Below are 14,381 nucleotides of genomic sequence, written 5' to 3'. Positions count from 1 at the left end.
ATGAACTGATGTGAGAAGAAGGAAGGCCAGTGAGAAGAAGGTTGCAGTAGTCCAACCGAGAAATAACCAATGCATGAACAAGAGTCTTGACAGAAGAGACAGACAAAAATGATCGAATCCTAGCAATATTATACAGGAAAAAATTACAGGATTTAGCTACTGCCTCAATATGAGGAATAAAGGAGAGCGAGGAATCAAATATAAAGCCAAGACTACGAGCTTCCTTGACTGGAGTAAGTGTAACATCATTGACAGTAAGAGAGAATGAGAGATGAGGAGAAGGTTTAGGAGGAAAAACAAGCAATTCAGTCTTTGCCATATTAAGTTTCAAATGACGATGAAGCAACCAAGCTGAGATATCTGAAAGACATGCCGAGATACGATCGTGAACATCAGGAGAAAGTTCCGGAGATGAAAGATATAATTGTGTATCATCGGCATGATAGTCAACAGTGGGGTGATAATCTACTCTCCACACAGCATGATAATAATCAACCATGGTGTGGATTAGGATCAGTGTTGAGTTGAATATTAGTCCTCGCTGAGTTGACTCACTCATCTCCCTCCCTCCCTCAGTCCTCCTGCTAGTATCCCATCAGCCATTGCTGCTGAAAACCTATCCTCCCGACAGGACCAGAGCAGCTTTGACCGCTGCTTTGACCACTCTTGCCTTGCAATTGTGTGGCTGACAAAATAACCAATGGTGGCCGAGGAAATAACCAACGGTGCCCTCCACACAGCACGATAACCAATGGTGGTTCAAATAGCAAACTCTGCACAGCGTTGGCTATTTGTGTTGGTTGTTTCAGCCAAATAACCAGCCATTGGTTAAAAAAAACTCTCACCACACAACACAATAAGCCGCGGCGGGTTAAATAACAGTCAACTATTTAAACCACCGTTGGTTATCGTGTTGTCTGAACTCAGCCATTAACTTTTTGGAGTTCAAAATCTGGGATGGAAAAAAGCAGGGGGGCATGACTTCCCTCTTTCTTTAATGCGTAGAGGGACGCATTAAGAATTCATAGTAGGCCATGGCTGAAACAATCCCAAGCAACCGGATAAGGCAATGTCTCCCACATAGCCATTGAAGGCCCTGTCCTCCATGAATTCTAACCCTTTTAAAAAGCCATCTAAACTAGGATTCCCCTTCCCATCTAAACGTGTAAGAATTTTGCCCTTAATGACATGTTGTTTAGATAACTAACATCCTTCTGCTTGCTGTATATCTTTACGACTGAGCTGGTCATCCCCATATATGTGGAACTTTCATTATTGTTTCAGGGTGTTTATTTTCTCTCTTCCTTCTATTTTATTCGTAAGAGAGCAAGCAAGAAACCAGAATGCATTGTACATGCGCCAGATCAATCAGCTCGAAAGCACGGTGTCTCAGCTGCGTTCCGAGCTACGAGAATCAAGGAGGATGTCTCAGGACAAGGTGGGTGCAAAAAGGATGTTGGTCATATCTGCAGTTATAATGGGTGTATGTGCTTCGTGATCATCAATGCAACGCATTCAGCATTTGGGGACGGAGGAATAAAATCAGATAATAGCAACCCAGCATCAGTAAAACTAAAGGCGTCCCCAGAAATGTGTGCTCTGAAAAAAAATGCAGGCAGGCAATCCAAATTCCTTGCCAAGAAAAAGAGGATTCTGCAATCAGCATAAATTATGCCAACTTGCATAGTTTGTCAGTTTTAGCTGTTTCATGTAATTTTGGTTTTGCTTGTCACTGGGAACCTGAAACACTGGCCTCAAACTCTATAAATCTTCAGCCAGACACCCGCCGTTTGGGTTTCTGACAGCCCTGACCCAAGATATTTTGCTGCCTGAGGCAAATAACAAGAAGACCTCCCCTCCATGTACAGAAGCCGCCTGAACCGGCAGATTAATCTGTCTTGAATATTGATGGTAGGTCCTTCTTGGTGGACACAGAGCTGTTGACACCGCCCATAGTTCTCTCCTTTACCACTTGCTGCTGCCTCCCAGTATCTGCCACCTGAGGCAACTGCCTCCCTCTGACTAATGATAGGGCTGGCCCTGGTTTCTGACATTCCTGCAGGCATGTTCCACACGCTCTCAAATGTGTCCTCAAAGCTAGAAAGTTGGCATGCTTAAACAAAAAGAAAGCTGTGAGATGCCCAGGAAGCAAAGTCCTGTGCCCTGGAGCATACACACTGCCCAGCTATTCCGAGTAGAAAGCTACTGAAAGACCATACGTGTGTGGCTGTGTCTTTGTGTTCATATTTTAGATAGAAGATCTGGAGAAACAGCTGCACCTGGTTCACTCCGAGATGGCTGAGGCTCAGATCGAGAGGGATCAGTACAGCCAGGAATCTGGAAACTTAGACGATCAAGTTCAGCAACTGGTGGTAGGAATCCGAGACAGATGCACCTCCGTAAAAATGGTTTTTGTGAATCACTGTATTAACCACCCAGATCAATGGATGAAATTCTACTCGCTGCTGAGAAATTGGGAAACATCGGAGCCTACAATGGAAAACCAAGCCCCAGTCTTGATGACGCCGTGTTGGTGTTGTGAGGCCTCTGGCTCCCGCATTGGCGCTCCTTCCACGCATCTGCACGGGAAGGAGCGTGAGTGCGGAGTTGCCAGCTCCACTGCCACCGCGCTGAGCACCGGGGGTGGGTGGGGGAGGAATGAGGCAGCCAGAGGGGGGTGAAGAGAGGGATGAGCGGCGCCTGAACTGCCTCTCCTCCCTCTGGCTGCCTCATTCCTCCCCTCACCCCCATTTTTTCATAGAATCATAGAATAGCAGAGTTGGAAGGGGCCTAAAAGGCCATTGAGTCCAACTCCCTGCTCAATGCAGGAATCCACCCTAAAGCATACTTGACGGTTGGTTTTCTAGCTTCCTCTTGAATGCCTCTAGTGTGGGAGAGCCCATGACCACCCTAGGTAACTGGTCCCATTGTCGTACTGCTCTAACAGGAAGTTTTTCTTAAAGTCCAGCCAGAATCTGGCTTCCTGTAACTTGAGCCCGTTATTCTGTGTTATTTATCTGTAAATAAAAAAGGGGGGAACCACCGGGTTGTCTTGATTAGGCCTGTTTCCTTTAGGCTGGGGAAAGGAGTTTCAGGCGATCATTCGGAATCAGATTCTGAAGCAGAAGAGACAGTGCCAGAAACATACCAGCCTACACGGGAAGTAGGGGAGGTAACTCTCACGGGCTCTTCACCATCTGGGAATGAACCTTCGCCAGACCTTATCTCTGAAAACGTTAACAACACACAGTCTGTGGAAAATCAGTATTCTTCAGAGGGGAAGGGCACTTCAGGGCTAGCTGATCCCAGAGTTCACCGCAGACTCAAACGGGTGGAGCTAAAGAGAAGGTCAGCCCGGCTAGCTTCTCGCCAAAGGCTTCTTCAGAACCAGTCTCCTTGAAATTAAAGCATTCTGGGAAAAGGCAGGACAATTGTCTTGCTTAGTTTGCATAGTTTTGCCTAGAGGAAAGTTCCTAGAGGTTAGACTCTCTTCAGGTGGGAAGAGGTGTTTATTGCCTGAATAATTTGTGGATTACGTGGCAGACCCCTTTATTGTCTCCCAAGGAGGCGAGAGGTTTGGGGAAACACAACAGGGGGAGGACATTCCACAAAGTGAGCACCACCTAGCAGAAGGCCTCTTTCCTTTGAGGTAGGACCAACAAGTTCTTCTTCAGGGACCTTAGTGATCGAATGCGTCCATGTGTTTGATGCTTCAGAGCTGCCTTGCCTTGCAGAGTGACCTGCATAAGAAAGATATGGAGCTCAATTTGGAAAAAGAGCAGAATAAGCGGCTCTGGGATCGAGACACCGGCAGCAGCATCACCATTGACCATTTGCGAAGAGAACTGGACAACAAGAACATGGAGCTGCAGCGCATGGATTCCCTCGTGAAGTCCATGAAGATGGAGTCTCAGGGACAAATCGAACGTCAGGTCAGTTCTTCTGTTTCGGAGCAAAAGGGGCTGGAGCGACTCCGCTATGAGGAAAGGTTACAATGTCTGGGATTTAGAAAAAAAGCGAGCGAAGGGAGACACGGTAGAGGTGTACAAAATTATGCACGATGTGGAGAAAGTGGATAGGGGGACATTTTTCTCCCTCTCTCAAAACTAAAACCCAATGGGGGCATCCCAAGAAGCTGATTTCTGGGAGATTTAAGGGAGGTTAAAAAAAATCACCTATGGAACTATGGAATTAATTTCCACAAGATGTAGTGATGGTGAGCAATTTGGTTGGTTTTTAAAGGGGATTGGGCAAATTCACGGAGGAGAAGGCTATCAATGGCTACTAGCCCTGATGGCTATATGCTACCTTCACTATTAGAGGCAGCATGCTTGTGAGCACCAGTTGCTGGGGAACATGGACAGGAAGGTGCTAAATTGCGCTCATGTCCTGCTTGTGGGCTTTCCATGGCAACCTGTTTGACCACTGTGGGAACAGAACACCACACTAGATCCGCTTTTGTTCTGATCCAACAAGGCTCTTTTCCCCCCTACGTTTTGTGGCATTTGCCCTATTTCAGAAGTTCTTTCAAAATAAGTTGTCAGTATGTAGGCAACTCTGGGCTCCCTGACTAACCACGCATAATTAAAAGCTTCCCAAAAACCAGACACCATCATAGCGCAAGCTTAATACTTCACTCTTGATATGAATGATATAGAATTCTATTTCTTAAGAAACACTTTCTCGGACAAGATTTCTCTTTTTGTCTTTTTCCTACAAACGTACTAGCGCAACAGTACTAAATTAAAAAGCTTATGCATGCATAAATTCAAACGCATGAAACATTCAACATCTTTCTAAGCAAGTCTTCTAAACAGAATCAAGTACAATTGCTAGTTCTCAGTGAGCATCTTCAGATGAGTGTTTTATTGCACGCTTGCGACTGATCACACACGGATCTCCGTGGGTCATTTTGACGACGCATTGATCCTCCTGCGTGTCTCCTGCTCCATTTCAACTATAATCTATATCAATTTTTGCTGTGTGGTTTTATCCTGGTCATGCTTTTTATATTATATTTTGTATTTGTGTTTTTAAATTGTTCGTTGTTTTGTTATGCTCTTCACGGTTTTAATTTTTGTGAACCGCCCAGAGAGCTTCGGCTATTGGGCGGTATAGAAATGAAATAAATAAATAACTTTCCCGGTTTTAGCCATTTAAAAAAAGGAACAGAAAAGCTGACTCTTCTGATATGCATCGCTATTTCCTGCCGTGTGCAGGAGAAGTTCTGCTATAAAATGCCCACTAGATGATGCTGTCCCATTAAACTGCATTGAAGCTATGGAAGCCACGTGGCTGCTTCTCTTCCTGCTCTTTTCCCCCATGTAATTGAAGCTTGTTACAGAAGCGGAAGAGAGGCAACCTCAGACCCAATGATTTCCCCCCGTCTGAAGGAGCTCAATGATAGAGTTCTCAAAGAACTCAAATATGAAATTGCAGAACTCCTCACAGAAATATGCAACATGTCCCTAAGCTCAGCCTCTGTACCAGAGGACTGGAAGATGGCCAATGTAACACCAGTTTTCAAAAAGGGATCCAGGGGGGATCCAGGAAATCACAGGCCAGTTAGCTTGACATCTGTCCAAGGTAAATTGGTTGAAAGCATTATTAAAGACAAAATTAGTAAGCATATTAAAGGGCAGGTCCTGCTGAAGAAGAATCAGCATGGCTTCCACAAAGGCAAGTCCTGTCTCATTAAACTACTAGAATTCTTTGAGTCAATAAACATGTAGACAGGTGTGGTCCAGTGGACATTGTTTACTTGGCCTTCCAAAAGGCTTTTGATAAAGCCCCTCACCAAAGACTCCTGAACAAACTTAGCAGTCATGGAATAAGAGGAGAGGTCCTCTTAAGGATCTGATTAGAGAACAGAAAACAGAGAGTAGGAATAAATGGTCATTTCTCCCAATGGAGGGAAGTAAATAGTGGGGTTCCACATTGGTATTGGGACCAATTCTTTTCCACTTGTTCATTAATGATCCGGAATTAGGAGTGAGCAGTTTGCCTGATCTGCCACACTTTCTATGTTTAAAACCAAAGGTGTGGTGGTGGGATCAAGAGCTCTTTTCAGGGAGAGGGGTTGACTCAAAGCAGACAACTGGAGAGGTGCTGAGTGGTGCTGGGGAGGTAGCAAACAAAGAAAACACATGTCTGGCTGCACCCAAGTAACAGGATTGCAAGAGTTTCAAATGAGGTCTCAATCTGGCTTTGCCAAAGAGAACCAGGTAAGACTACTAGTCATACATAACTTGCCATGCCTTTCCCCATGTAAGAGATGAACTGGCTGGGAATAGGTGCATAAGATGGGGCAGCAGTGTCCGGATGATGAGGAAGCCCAGCAGATACCTAGGGCTTGTCAATACGGCATCTTTACACCACCTTAACTGTGCATTTTTGCATTCTCGGACACAACGCAGTTGTCCATTCGCTGCAGCACCGGTCTTTAAGCCTGAAAATGCCCATATTGAGAGACGCGATTTACTGCGGCTTTTGCTATACCTTCGAGTTTAAACCGCATAATAGTAATGTGTCGTTGGGGGAGTAAAATCGGAATTTGAAGTGTAGGTGGAGCTTTCAGAGCAGGGCAAAGTGATTGGCTTGCCGATTTCCCACCTTCCCCCAAACCATGGGCGGAACGTTGACGTCACAATTTTCTCTAATATGAATGAATGTACTCTGTTTCCCCGAAAGTAAGACATCCCCCGAAAATAAGACCTACTTCCAGTTTTGCCTCTCGCTGTAATATAAGGCATCCCCCCGAAAATAAGACCTTTTTTTTTGTTCAACAATAAATGTGTACTGTATTCTTCTTCATGGAAAAATAAGACATCCCCTGAAAATAAGACCTAGCGCATCTTTGGGAGCAAAAATTAATATAAGACACTGTGTTATTTTCGGGGAAACAGGGTAGTAATCCAAGTAATGCAACCCCTGATCCAATCTCCATATGTGAACATGGAGGTAGACCAGTCCGCCCGCCACATGACTTCCCATACCCCCCTTTTCTCGAAGAGAGATTCAATAGAAATAAAAGGGGGTAGGAAAAGATCATGGAGGTAGACCAGTCCGCCCGCCCGCGATTGTACGGAGGTGCGCATTAACAATGCTGCAGTGTGATGCTCTGTGAGCAGAATCGAATCTGTGAAAAATCGGGTTAAAAAATAATGAGGAGCAATCCCGTGGTCATAAAGATGAGGGCCTAGTTGTCTAGGGCCTAATCTACACCAAGCAGGATATAGCAGTATGAAAGCGGGAGAAATTTTTTGACAGATTCCCCTTTCAAATAATATCTACAAAAATAAGAGAAGGTGCGTTAAAATTAGTACAGAAATGGTATCTGACACCAGTAAAATTGGCAAAAGTCAATAATAATATAGCACCTTTGTGCTGGAGGGGATGCCAAACTAATGGAACACAAATCCATATGTGGTGGGAATGTAGGAAGGTCAAAAAGTTCTGGGTCAAGGTTTTTCAGGAAATAAGAAAAATTACTGAGCAAGAGGTTTATGAAACACCAGAATTAGCCTTGTTGAATATGTATGTTAAAGAAAATAGAGAGCTAAAAGAAAAAATACTAATAGGGTTTATGTTAACAGCCACGAGGCAAGTACCCTATTTTTTCGATTCTAAGACACACTTTTTTCCCCATATAAACATCTCTAAAAATGGGGTGCGTCTTAGAATCACAGGTGTGTCTTAGGTTTTTTGTTGGTGGTGGTACTGAAATTAGTGTGCGTCTTACAATTGATGGCGCCTTACAATCGAAGAAATACGGTAATAGCAGGAAACTGGAAGACAGCTTGGATGCTGATAATATCGCTGTGGAAAAAGAAAATCTGGGACATAGCAATAAACGAAAAGTTGACACAGAAATTAAGAACACTTATAGGGCTAAAGAAAAGAGATGCCTTCAGGACGGACTGGCAAAAATATGTAGACTATATGAAAAAGGAACCAAACAGAATAAATATGGCAGAAGCCTATAGAAATTTATGGGACTCATAAAAAACCAGACAACCGACAATCCCCTTGAAATATTTTGTCAGATTCATTACAACTAATGAGACAATTCTCATTTGTATGTTAAGTGCTGGGATTTGATGTAATTGACCAAGAGTGGGGAGGGAATGGGGAGGGTTATAGATTAAGTATGGCTGTGGTTTGTGTATTATAGAATAAATTAATACAATGGTTAAAAAAAAAAAGATTAGACCTAGGTGAAAGGTTAATTGGAGGATGAAAGCATCAAGCCCACTCCCCTGATCTGAGGCTCTTGGGAAGGGGGATTCATACTGACTTTGTCCCACATGCTCCCCAGCTCAAGTTAACCCCTACTTAAATATGTAGTAACTTCCTGATAGGGTAAAACCAGTTGGCAAATAACATTCTTCCTTTTTTTTGCAGATGTCTGCCATTAGAGAGAAGAATGAAAGCGTAGAGAGGGTGGCTTCCATGTCTGCCCAACAAGAGTCAACGAAGGACATGCTCCATAAAGTTGTCGAAGAGCTGACCGAAAAGAAGATAAGCTTAGAGGCCAGCGAGAAGCATGTGGCTGAGCTGACCGCGTGCCTGCAAGAGAAAGAAAGCGTGATTGAATCAACCAACGAGGAGATCCAGAAGCTCCGTGGGCGGGTGGACAGCAAATTGCAAGAGCTCCATCAGCTGAAGAGCGAGGGCGATTGCCTGCGGAGCGTGCAGTCCGAGTGTGAGTCCTTGAAGCTGCAGCTGATGGAGAAGGAGAAGGTGGTGGAGATCCTACAGAAGCAAATCGAGAACATGACCCAGATTGTAGGCCAGCACAGCCGGACAGCCGGCGCGATGGAGATGGAAAAGTCTCAGCATTTGAAAGAAATTAGCGACAAGAAACTGGAGCTCCAAGAACTGAAGGTGTGTATATTCGACTGTGTCCAGCGGCAGGAAGTGTGGATCTTTTTAAAAGAGAAAAAAAAGCTTTTCTCTTGCTTATAGACTCTTAGGACCAGGATGAGGAGGAACGATCAGAGGAGCTTAATTTTAATCTGTAAGGCGTTGGGGACCTTAAGTCAGGGACTTCTGGAGCCAGACCGAGGCATCTTACATTCTGTGCCACTGTAGCAGTTTACCCGAAGGAGCTGCACAGGGACATCACCACTGCAGAATGGCTAGGTCAAGTAGCTCTCAGGAGATACAAAGATAGGGTGACCATATGAAAAGGAGGACAGGGCTCCTGTATCTTTAACAGTTGTATTGAAAAGGAAATTTCAGCAGGTGTCATTTGTATATATGGAAAACCTGGTGAAATTTCCTCTTCATCACAACAGTTAAAGCTGCAGGTGCCCTGCCCTCTTTTAAATCTGGTCACTCTAGTATAGCTCCTGCAGCTTTAACTGTTGTGATGAAGACAGAATTTCATCAGGTTCTCCATATATACAAATGACACTTGCTGAAATTTCCTTTTCTATGCAACTGTTAAAGTTACAGGACCCCTGTCCTCCTTTTCATATGGTCACCCTATACAAAGAGGAATGGGGTGCCACTCGTCTCTACAACGGGCATGGCTAGACGAGGGGGGTTGAGGGGGATGATCTCGTGGTTTATGATTGCGTGATTGTCTCCGTTGTCTACACGCAGCGCGCGACATCACGCCCGCCATTTTGGATTGTTTTTTTAAAAGGAAAAGGAGAGCACAAGTGCTCAAACGACACATAAGGTGGATTTTTTTTAAAAAAAAACACCTCGCCCTCCCCCCACCCCACCCCCGATGGGTACAGAACACCTGAGGAGCTCCGTGCCCTGTTCCCAGCTCCTCACGTTTACTCATGAGGAGCCGGGACAAAACAGCGACGGCAGGCCACACATTCCGTGGTCTCATCCCAAGACCGCGGAAAAATCGAAATTAATGGGTAGGGCAATATCCCGGGCCAAGGGAGGGATCTTCCCTCCCTGTTCCCGGGATGCCCTGTGCATCATGTGGATGCACAGGGGTGATCACCAGGATATCACCCCATCTAGACATGCCCAAAGACTCCAACTCTGAGCTATCTCCTTCATCTTGAGCAGCCCGTCATTTGGGCAAAGGCTTTGCTGTCATCACACTGCCCTTAAAGCAGCATGTCTTTTCCCATTCTGTTCCCATGCCTAGAACTAGCCAGGCACCCGAGGCAAGTAAAAGTTGCTTTCCAAGTGACCAGGTATGGGGTCGTTTTGCAGACATTTGGTGGAGTGGTGTGTGTGTGCGTTTTTCCTTTGAAGTCGCAAATGCCTTAACATAGTTATGCCGGGGCAAGTGGGCTACTCAAATTGTTTGTGGGCTAGTACGTGGGTTTTTTTTTTTTTTTTGCAAGGCTGCCTATTTCCTTTCTGTGATGAAATACTGCAGCCAAGGAGCATAAGTGAGAATGAGCTTGTTTTGTCCAGATTTTGCAGGACAAGAAGGATAGTCACATCCGTGAGTTGGAGGCCAGCGTGAGCGAGATGGAATTGGAGAGGGTGAAATTGATGAACTCGAGCTCCGACAGGCTCCGAGTACTAAAAGAGATGAAATTAGAAAGAGAAGAGCTTGTGAATGAAATAAAAACCAGTCGCATTGAGCTCGTTGCACTTGCAGGTGTGTCAGCCTGAATATTCAATGGTTTCGCCTTTCTTCTGCTCTTCACCTGTTTGGTATGGTCTTACTCCTCTATATCACCTTCTCTTCTTTCTCTATATCAGTCTGCCCAACCTGGAGTCCTCCTGGTGTTTGGACTACAATGCCCAGTTCCGGTCAGCATGGCCAATGGTTGTGATATTATGGGTGCTGCAGTCCAAAGTATCTGGAGGGCAGCAGGTTGGGGGAGACGGCTCTATGTGTTTCTCTTTGAGACCTTTGCTCTATGTTCTGGGCCCAATTCAAGATGTTGGCTATTACCCATAAAGCCCAGATGTCCTGGTTTGGGGGTCCAGGACCTCCAAAGAACCACTTACTTACCTGTCAGTGGCAGTTGCCATCAGATGCCCTACTGTGGGCTCCATCATCAAGGGAGGCATGATGGGTGGCAGAGCCAGTGTCGGCATGGCTGTGTTATGTTTAGCCCTGCTCCCCTTGGGTTGGGGAAAGGTGTTTCACATGATCCATCAGACTCTGAAGTAGAAAAGTCTGCGCCAGAAACAGGCCAGCTTGTACCAGTGGGACAGAAAGCTCTCACGGGCTCTTCACCAGTTGGGAATGAACCTTCTCCAGAGTTTATCTCCTCAAGGTCAAACAATACACAGTCATTGGGAAATCAATATTCTTCTGAGGGGGAGAGCATGGAGAGGTTAGACAATCCTAGAGTGCACCGCAGACTAAAAAGGATAGAGCTAAAGGAAGGTGAGAGAAAGTCAGCCCGGCTGGCATCTCATCAGAAGCTGCATCACAACCAGTCTCCCTGAAGTTAACGCGTTTTGGGAAAAGGCTTTCCATTATTCTTGAAAGGACAATTGTCTTGCTTAGTTTGCATAGTTTTGCCTAGAGGAAAGTTCCTAGAGGTTAGACTCCCTTCAGGTGGGAAGTGATGTTTATTGCTTGAATAAAGCTTTGTAGATTAATTAGCAGGCCTCGTAAGAAGGCAGAAGGCAGGAGGTTTTGGGAAACACGACAGGTTGGTGCCCCAACCCAGCTTCCCAATGGCTCCTGCAAAAGGAATCTGGAAGAGGTGTCTGAAAGATCTGCGGGAGCGGCTCACAGAAAAATCTGTCTCCCACGAATTGCTTCTCTGTCCTTGGACCTTGCTTCTCTCCCGCAAATCTTTTCTGTGGCCTGCTTTATGCACCAAACGCATATGCCAGGCCCTGTCTCCCTCCTTACCTCCTACCTGTCTGCCCTGAGTCCAGTTCTGCCTTACACCTGAGACTGCCCTGCCTCATCTCTCCATCTCTAAACTTTACATAGGGCTCCCTCCCCAACGGGTCCTTGTAAGATGTGTATCGATTTCATCTGTTAATTTCATTCACGTGCGTTCAGCAGTACATGACATTGTGACTTCATTCTGACTCTGGTGCTTTGCAGAGGAAACTGAAGTTCTAAAAGCTGATTACCGAGAGAAAAGTGAAGAGCTGGAAGCTACCGTGACCAAGCTGAAAGTGCAGCTGAAGACCGCTCAAATTGAACTGGAGCAAACCAGGGCCACCTTGAAAACAATGGAAGGGTCTGACGGCCACGGTAATCGTGGAAGTGTTATTTCTTTGTTAAAAAAAATATTTTTTCTTTTGCAAAGGGTGGAATTTGTAAACTTCTTTATTTCTTCATTTGTCCGGCGAGGGGATGTTTGCCCTGTCCTGGATGGGGTTGCACTCCCCCTAAAGGATCGGGTCCGTAGTTTGGGGGTGCTCTTGGATCCAGAACTGTCACTTGAGGCACAGGTGAACTCAGTGGCAAAGAGCACCTTTTATCAGCTTAGGCTGATATATCAACTGTGCCCTTATCTGGACAGAGATAGCCTAGCTACAGTTATCCACGCTCTGATAACCTCTCGTTTGGATTACTGCAATGCGTTATACGTGGGGCTGCCTTTGAAAACGGTCCGGATGCTTCAACTGGTACAAAACAGGGCAGCACGGTTACTAACAGGGACTGGCCGACGAGATCACATCGCGCCAGTCCTTTTCCAGCTTCATTGGCTGCCAGTCCAGGTCCGGGCCTGATTCAAAGTGCTGGTATTAACATTTAAAGCCCTAAACGGCTTGGGGCCAGGTTATCTGAAGGAACGCCTCCTCCCATATGTACCTGCCCGGACCCTAAGGTCATCTTCAGGGGTCCTCCTCCGTGAGCCCCTGCCAAAGGAAGTGAGGCAGGTGGCTACCAGGAGGAGGGCCTTCTCTGCTGTGGCACCCCGGCTGTGGAATGAGCTCCCTAAGGAGGTTCGCTTGGCACCTACATTATATGCTTTTAGACGCCAGGTGAAGACCTTTTTATTCTCCCAACATTTTAACAATCTATAAATACATTTTAACATGGTGTTTTAAATTTGTAATTTTGCATTGCTGCTGTTTTTATCTGGTTGAGCTTTTTTATTGCATTTTATATTATGGTTTTATACTGTTGTTTTATATTATGAATGGTTTTAATTTTTGTGAACTGCCCAGAGAGCCCCGGCTATTGGGTGGTATAGAAATGTAATAAATAAATAAATAAATTTGATGTTTTGAATACAGATTTTCTCATGGATGAATCAGAACTGAACATGCGGTATAGGATTATAAAGCCACAAAGTTGATGGAGCTAATATGACTTACCACTAGAGCAGTGGTTCCCAAAGTGGGTGGTACCACCCCCTTGGGGGAGGTGGGATTGCATAGGAGGGCGTTAAGAGGCTAGGGGGCGGCGGGGGGGTCTCTAAGAGGCAAAGGGGCACCAGGGGAGGCGCTTGAGGTGGTCTTTTCCGAGAAGCACCTCTCCAGAAGGTCTTAAAACCCAGGGACATTTTTATGGGAGAAAGTAGTTTGGTCCCAAGCCATATAGGGGATCCACACATGTATTAATACCATTTAGGAAGAGTCCTTTTAACGGTGAATTGCTATCCTGCACTATGGAGAGTGGTTCAAAAGCTCCTGGTTGCATTTCCAACATCATATTTGGTGGAATGTGGTTTTAGTGTGGTCTGCCTACTTCTCTCCAAGCAAAGAAATCGACTCCAGATTACTAAACGTGGTGATTTAAGACTCATGTTAAGTGACTTTAAACCAGACATTGGGAAACTGGTATCACTTCATCAAGCCTATCCATCACATTAAGAATTTACAGAATAGTGAGGTACTTTACCCTAGTTACTAAATGTGATATCTAATATCCTTGCTTAATGACTATCAAACTGAAAAGATGACATCACTGGATCAAGATTAATCGAATGAACTAAAAAAAGTTAATTGGCTTTTGAATAAACAATCAATTAATTGTTACTGTTTTGAATTTTATTGTTATCTTCCTTAGTAGGCCGTTGAAAACCGCTATTCTGAATAATGATTTTTATAGTGTAGGGGGGGGGGGGGGCACTGGGCATGAGTTTGTGGAACCAAGGGGGCAGTGACCTGAAAAAGTTTGGGAACCACTGCGCTAGAGATTATCAAGATCAGTGGTTCCCAAATATTCAATAGGCATATCTATGTTACAGGCTTAAAACTCTCCTTTTTCCCAGGAAATCTGGGAATTGTAGTTCTGGGGCTGGGTGGATGAGGTCTTCACCAGAGAATTATTAGTATTCTCACCAAAGTACAATTCCCAGTATTCTTTTGGGGAAAGTCATGAGGGTTGAACTGTCATTAAACCACCATAGAAATGTAGTGTACAAAGGCCCATCTATAAAGGGGACCTAGCAGTGGAATTTATTCTGGGCACACAAGTGCTGGCAGCCTGATATTCTCATACAAATCTTAACATTAAACTCTGT

At 45.1% G+C, this 14,381-nt stretch overlaps 1 protein-coding gene across 1 annotated transcript in view; it reads left to right on the top strand.

Annotated features, from left to right (window-relative positions):
• The window catches only part of CCDC158 (coiled-coil domain containing 158), a 56,093-nt gene that overhangs the window by 19,702 nt on the left and 22,010 nt on the right, over nucleotides 1-14,381 (top strand). Inside the window, exons 8-13 of the mRNA XM_063136075.1 lie at nucleotides 1,324-1,438; nucleotides 2,253-2,372; nucleotides 3,735-3,932; nucleotides 8,404-8,886; nucleotides 10,396-10,585; nucleotides 12,005-12,157. Of these exons, the coding sequence (XP_062992145.1) occupies nucleotides 1,324-1,438; nucleotides 2,253-2,372; nucleotides 3,735-3,932; nucleotides 8,404-8,886; nucleotides 10,396-10,585; nucleotides 12,005-12,157 (1,259 nt within the window). The remainder of the gene's footprint in view (nucleotides 1-1,323; nucleotides 1,439-2,252; nucleotides 2,373-3,734; nucleotides 3,933-8,403; nucleotides 8,887-10,395; nucleotides 10,586-12,004; nucleotides 12,158-14,381) is intronic.

This window comes from Elgaria multicarinata, chromosome 10, assembly GCF_023053635.1.
Source record: "Elgaria multicarinata webbii isolate HBS135686 ecotype San Diego chromosome 10, rElgMul1.1.pri, whole genome shotgun sequence".
In the NCBI taxonomy this organism is placed as follows: domain Eukaryota; kingdom Metazoa; phylum Chordata; class Lepidosauria; order Squamata; family Anguidae; genus Elgaria; species Elgaria multicarinata.
Note: the sequence above shows the minus strand (reverse complement) of the source record. Positions and strands in the feature narration are given on the sequence as shown.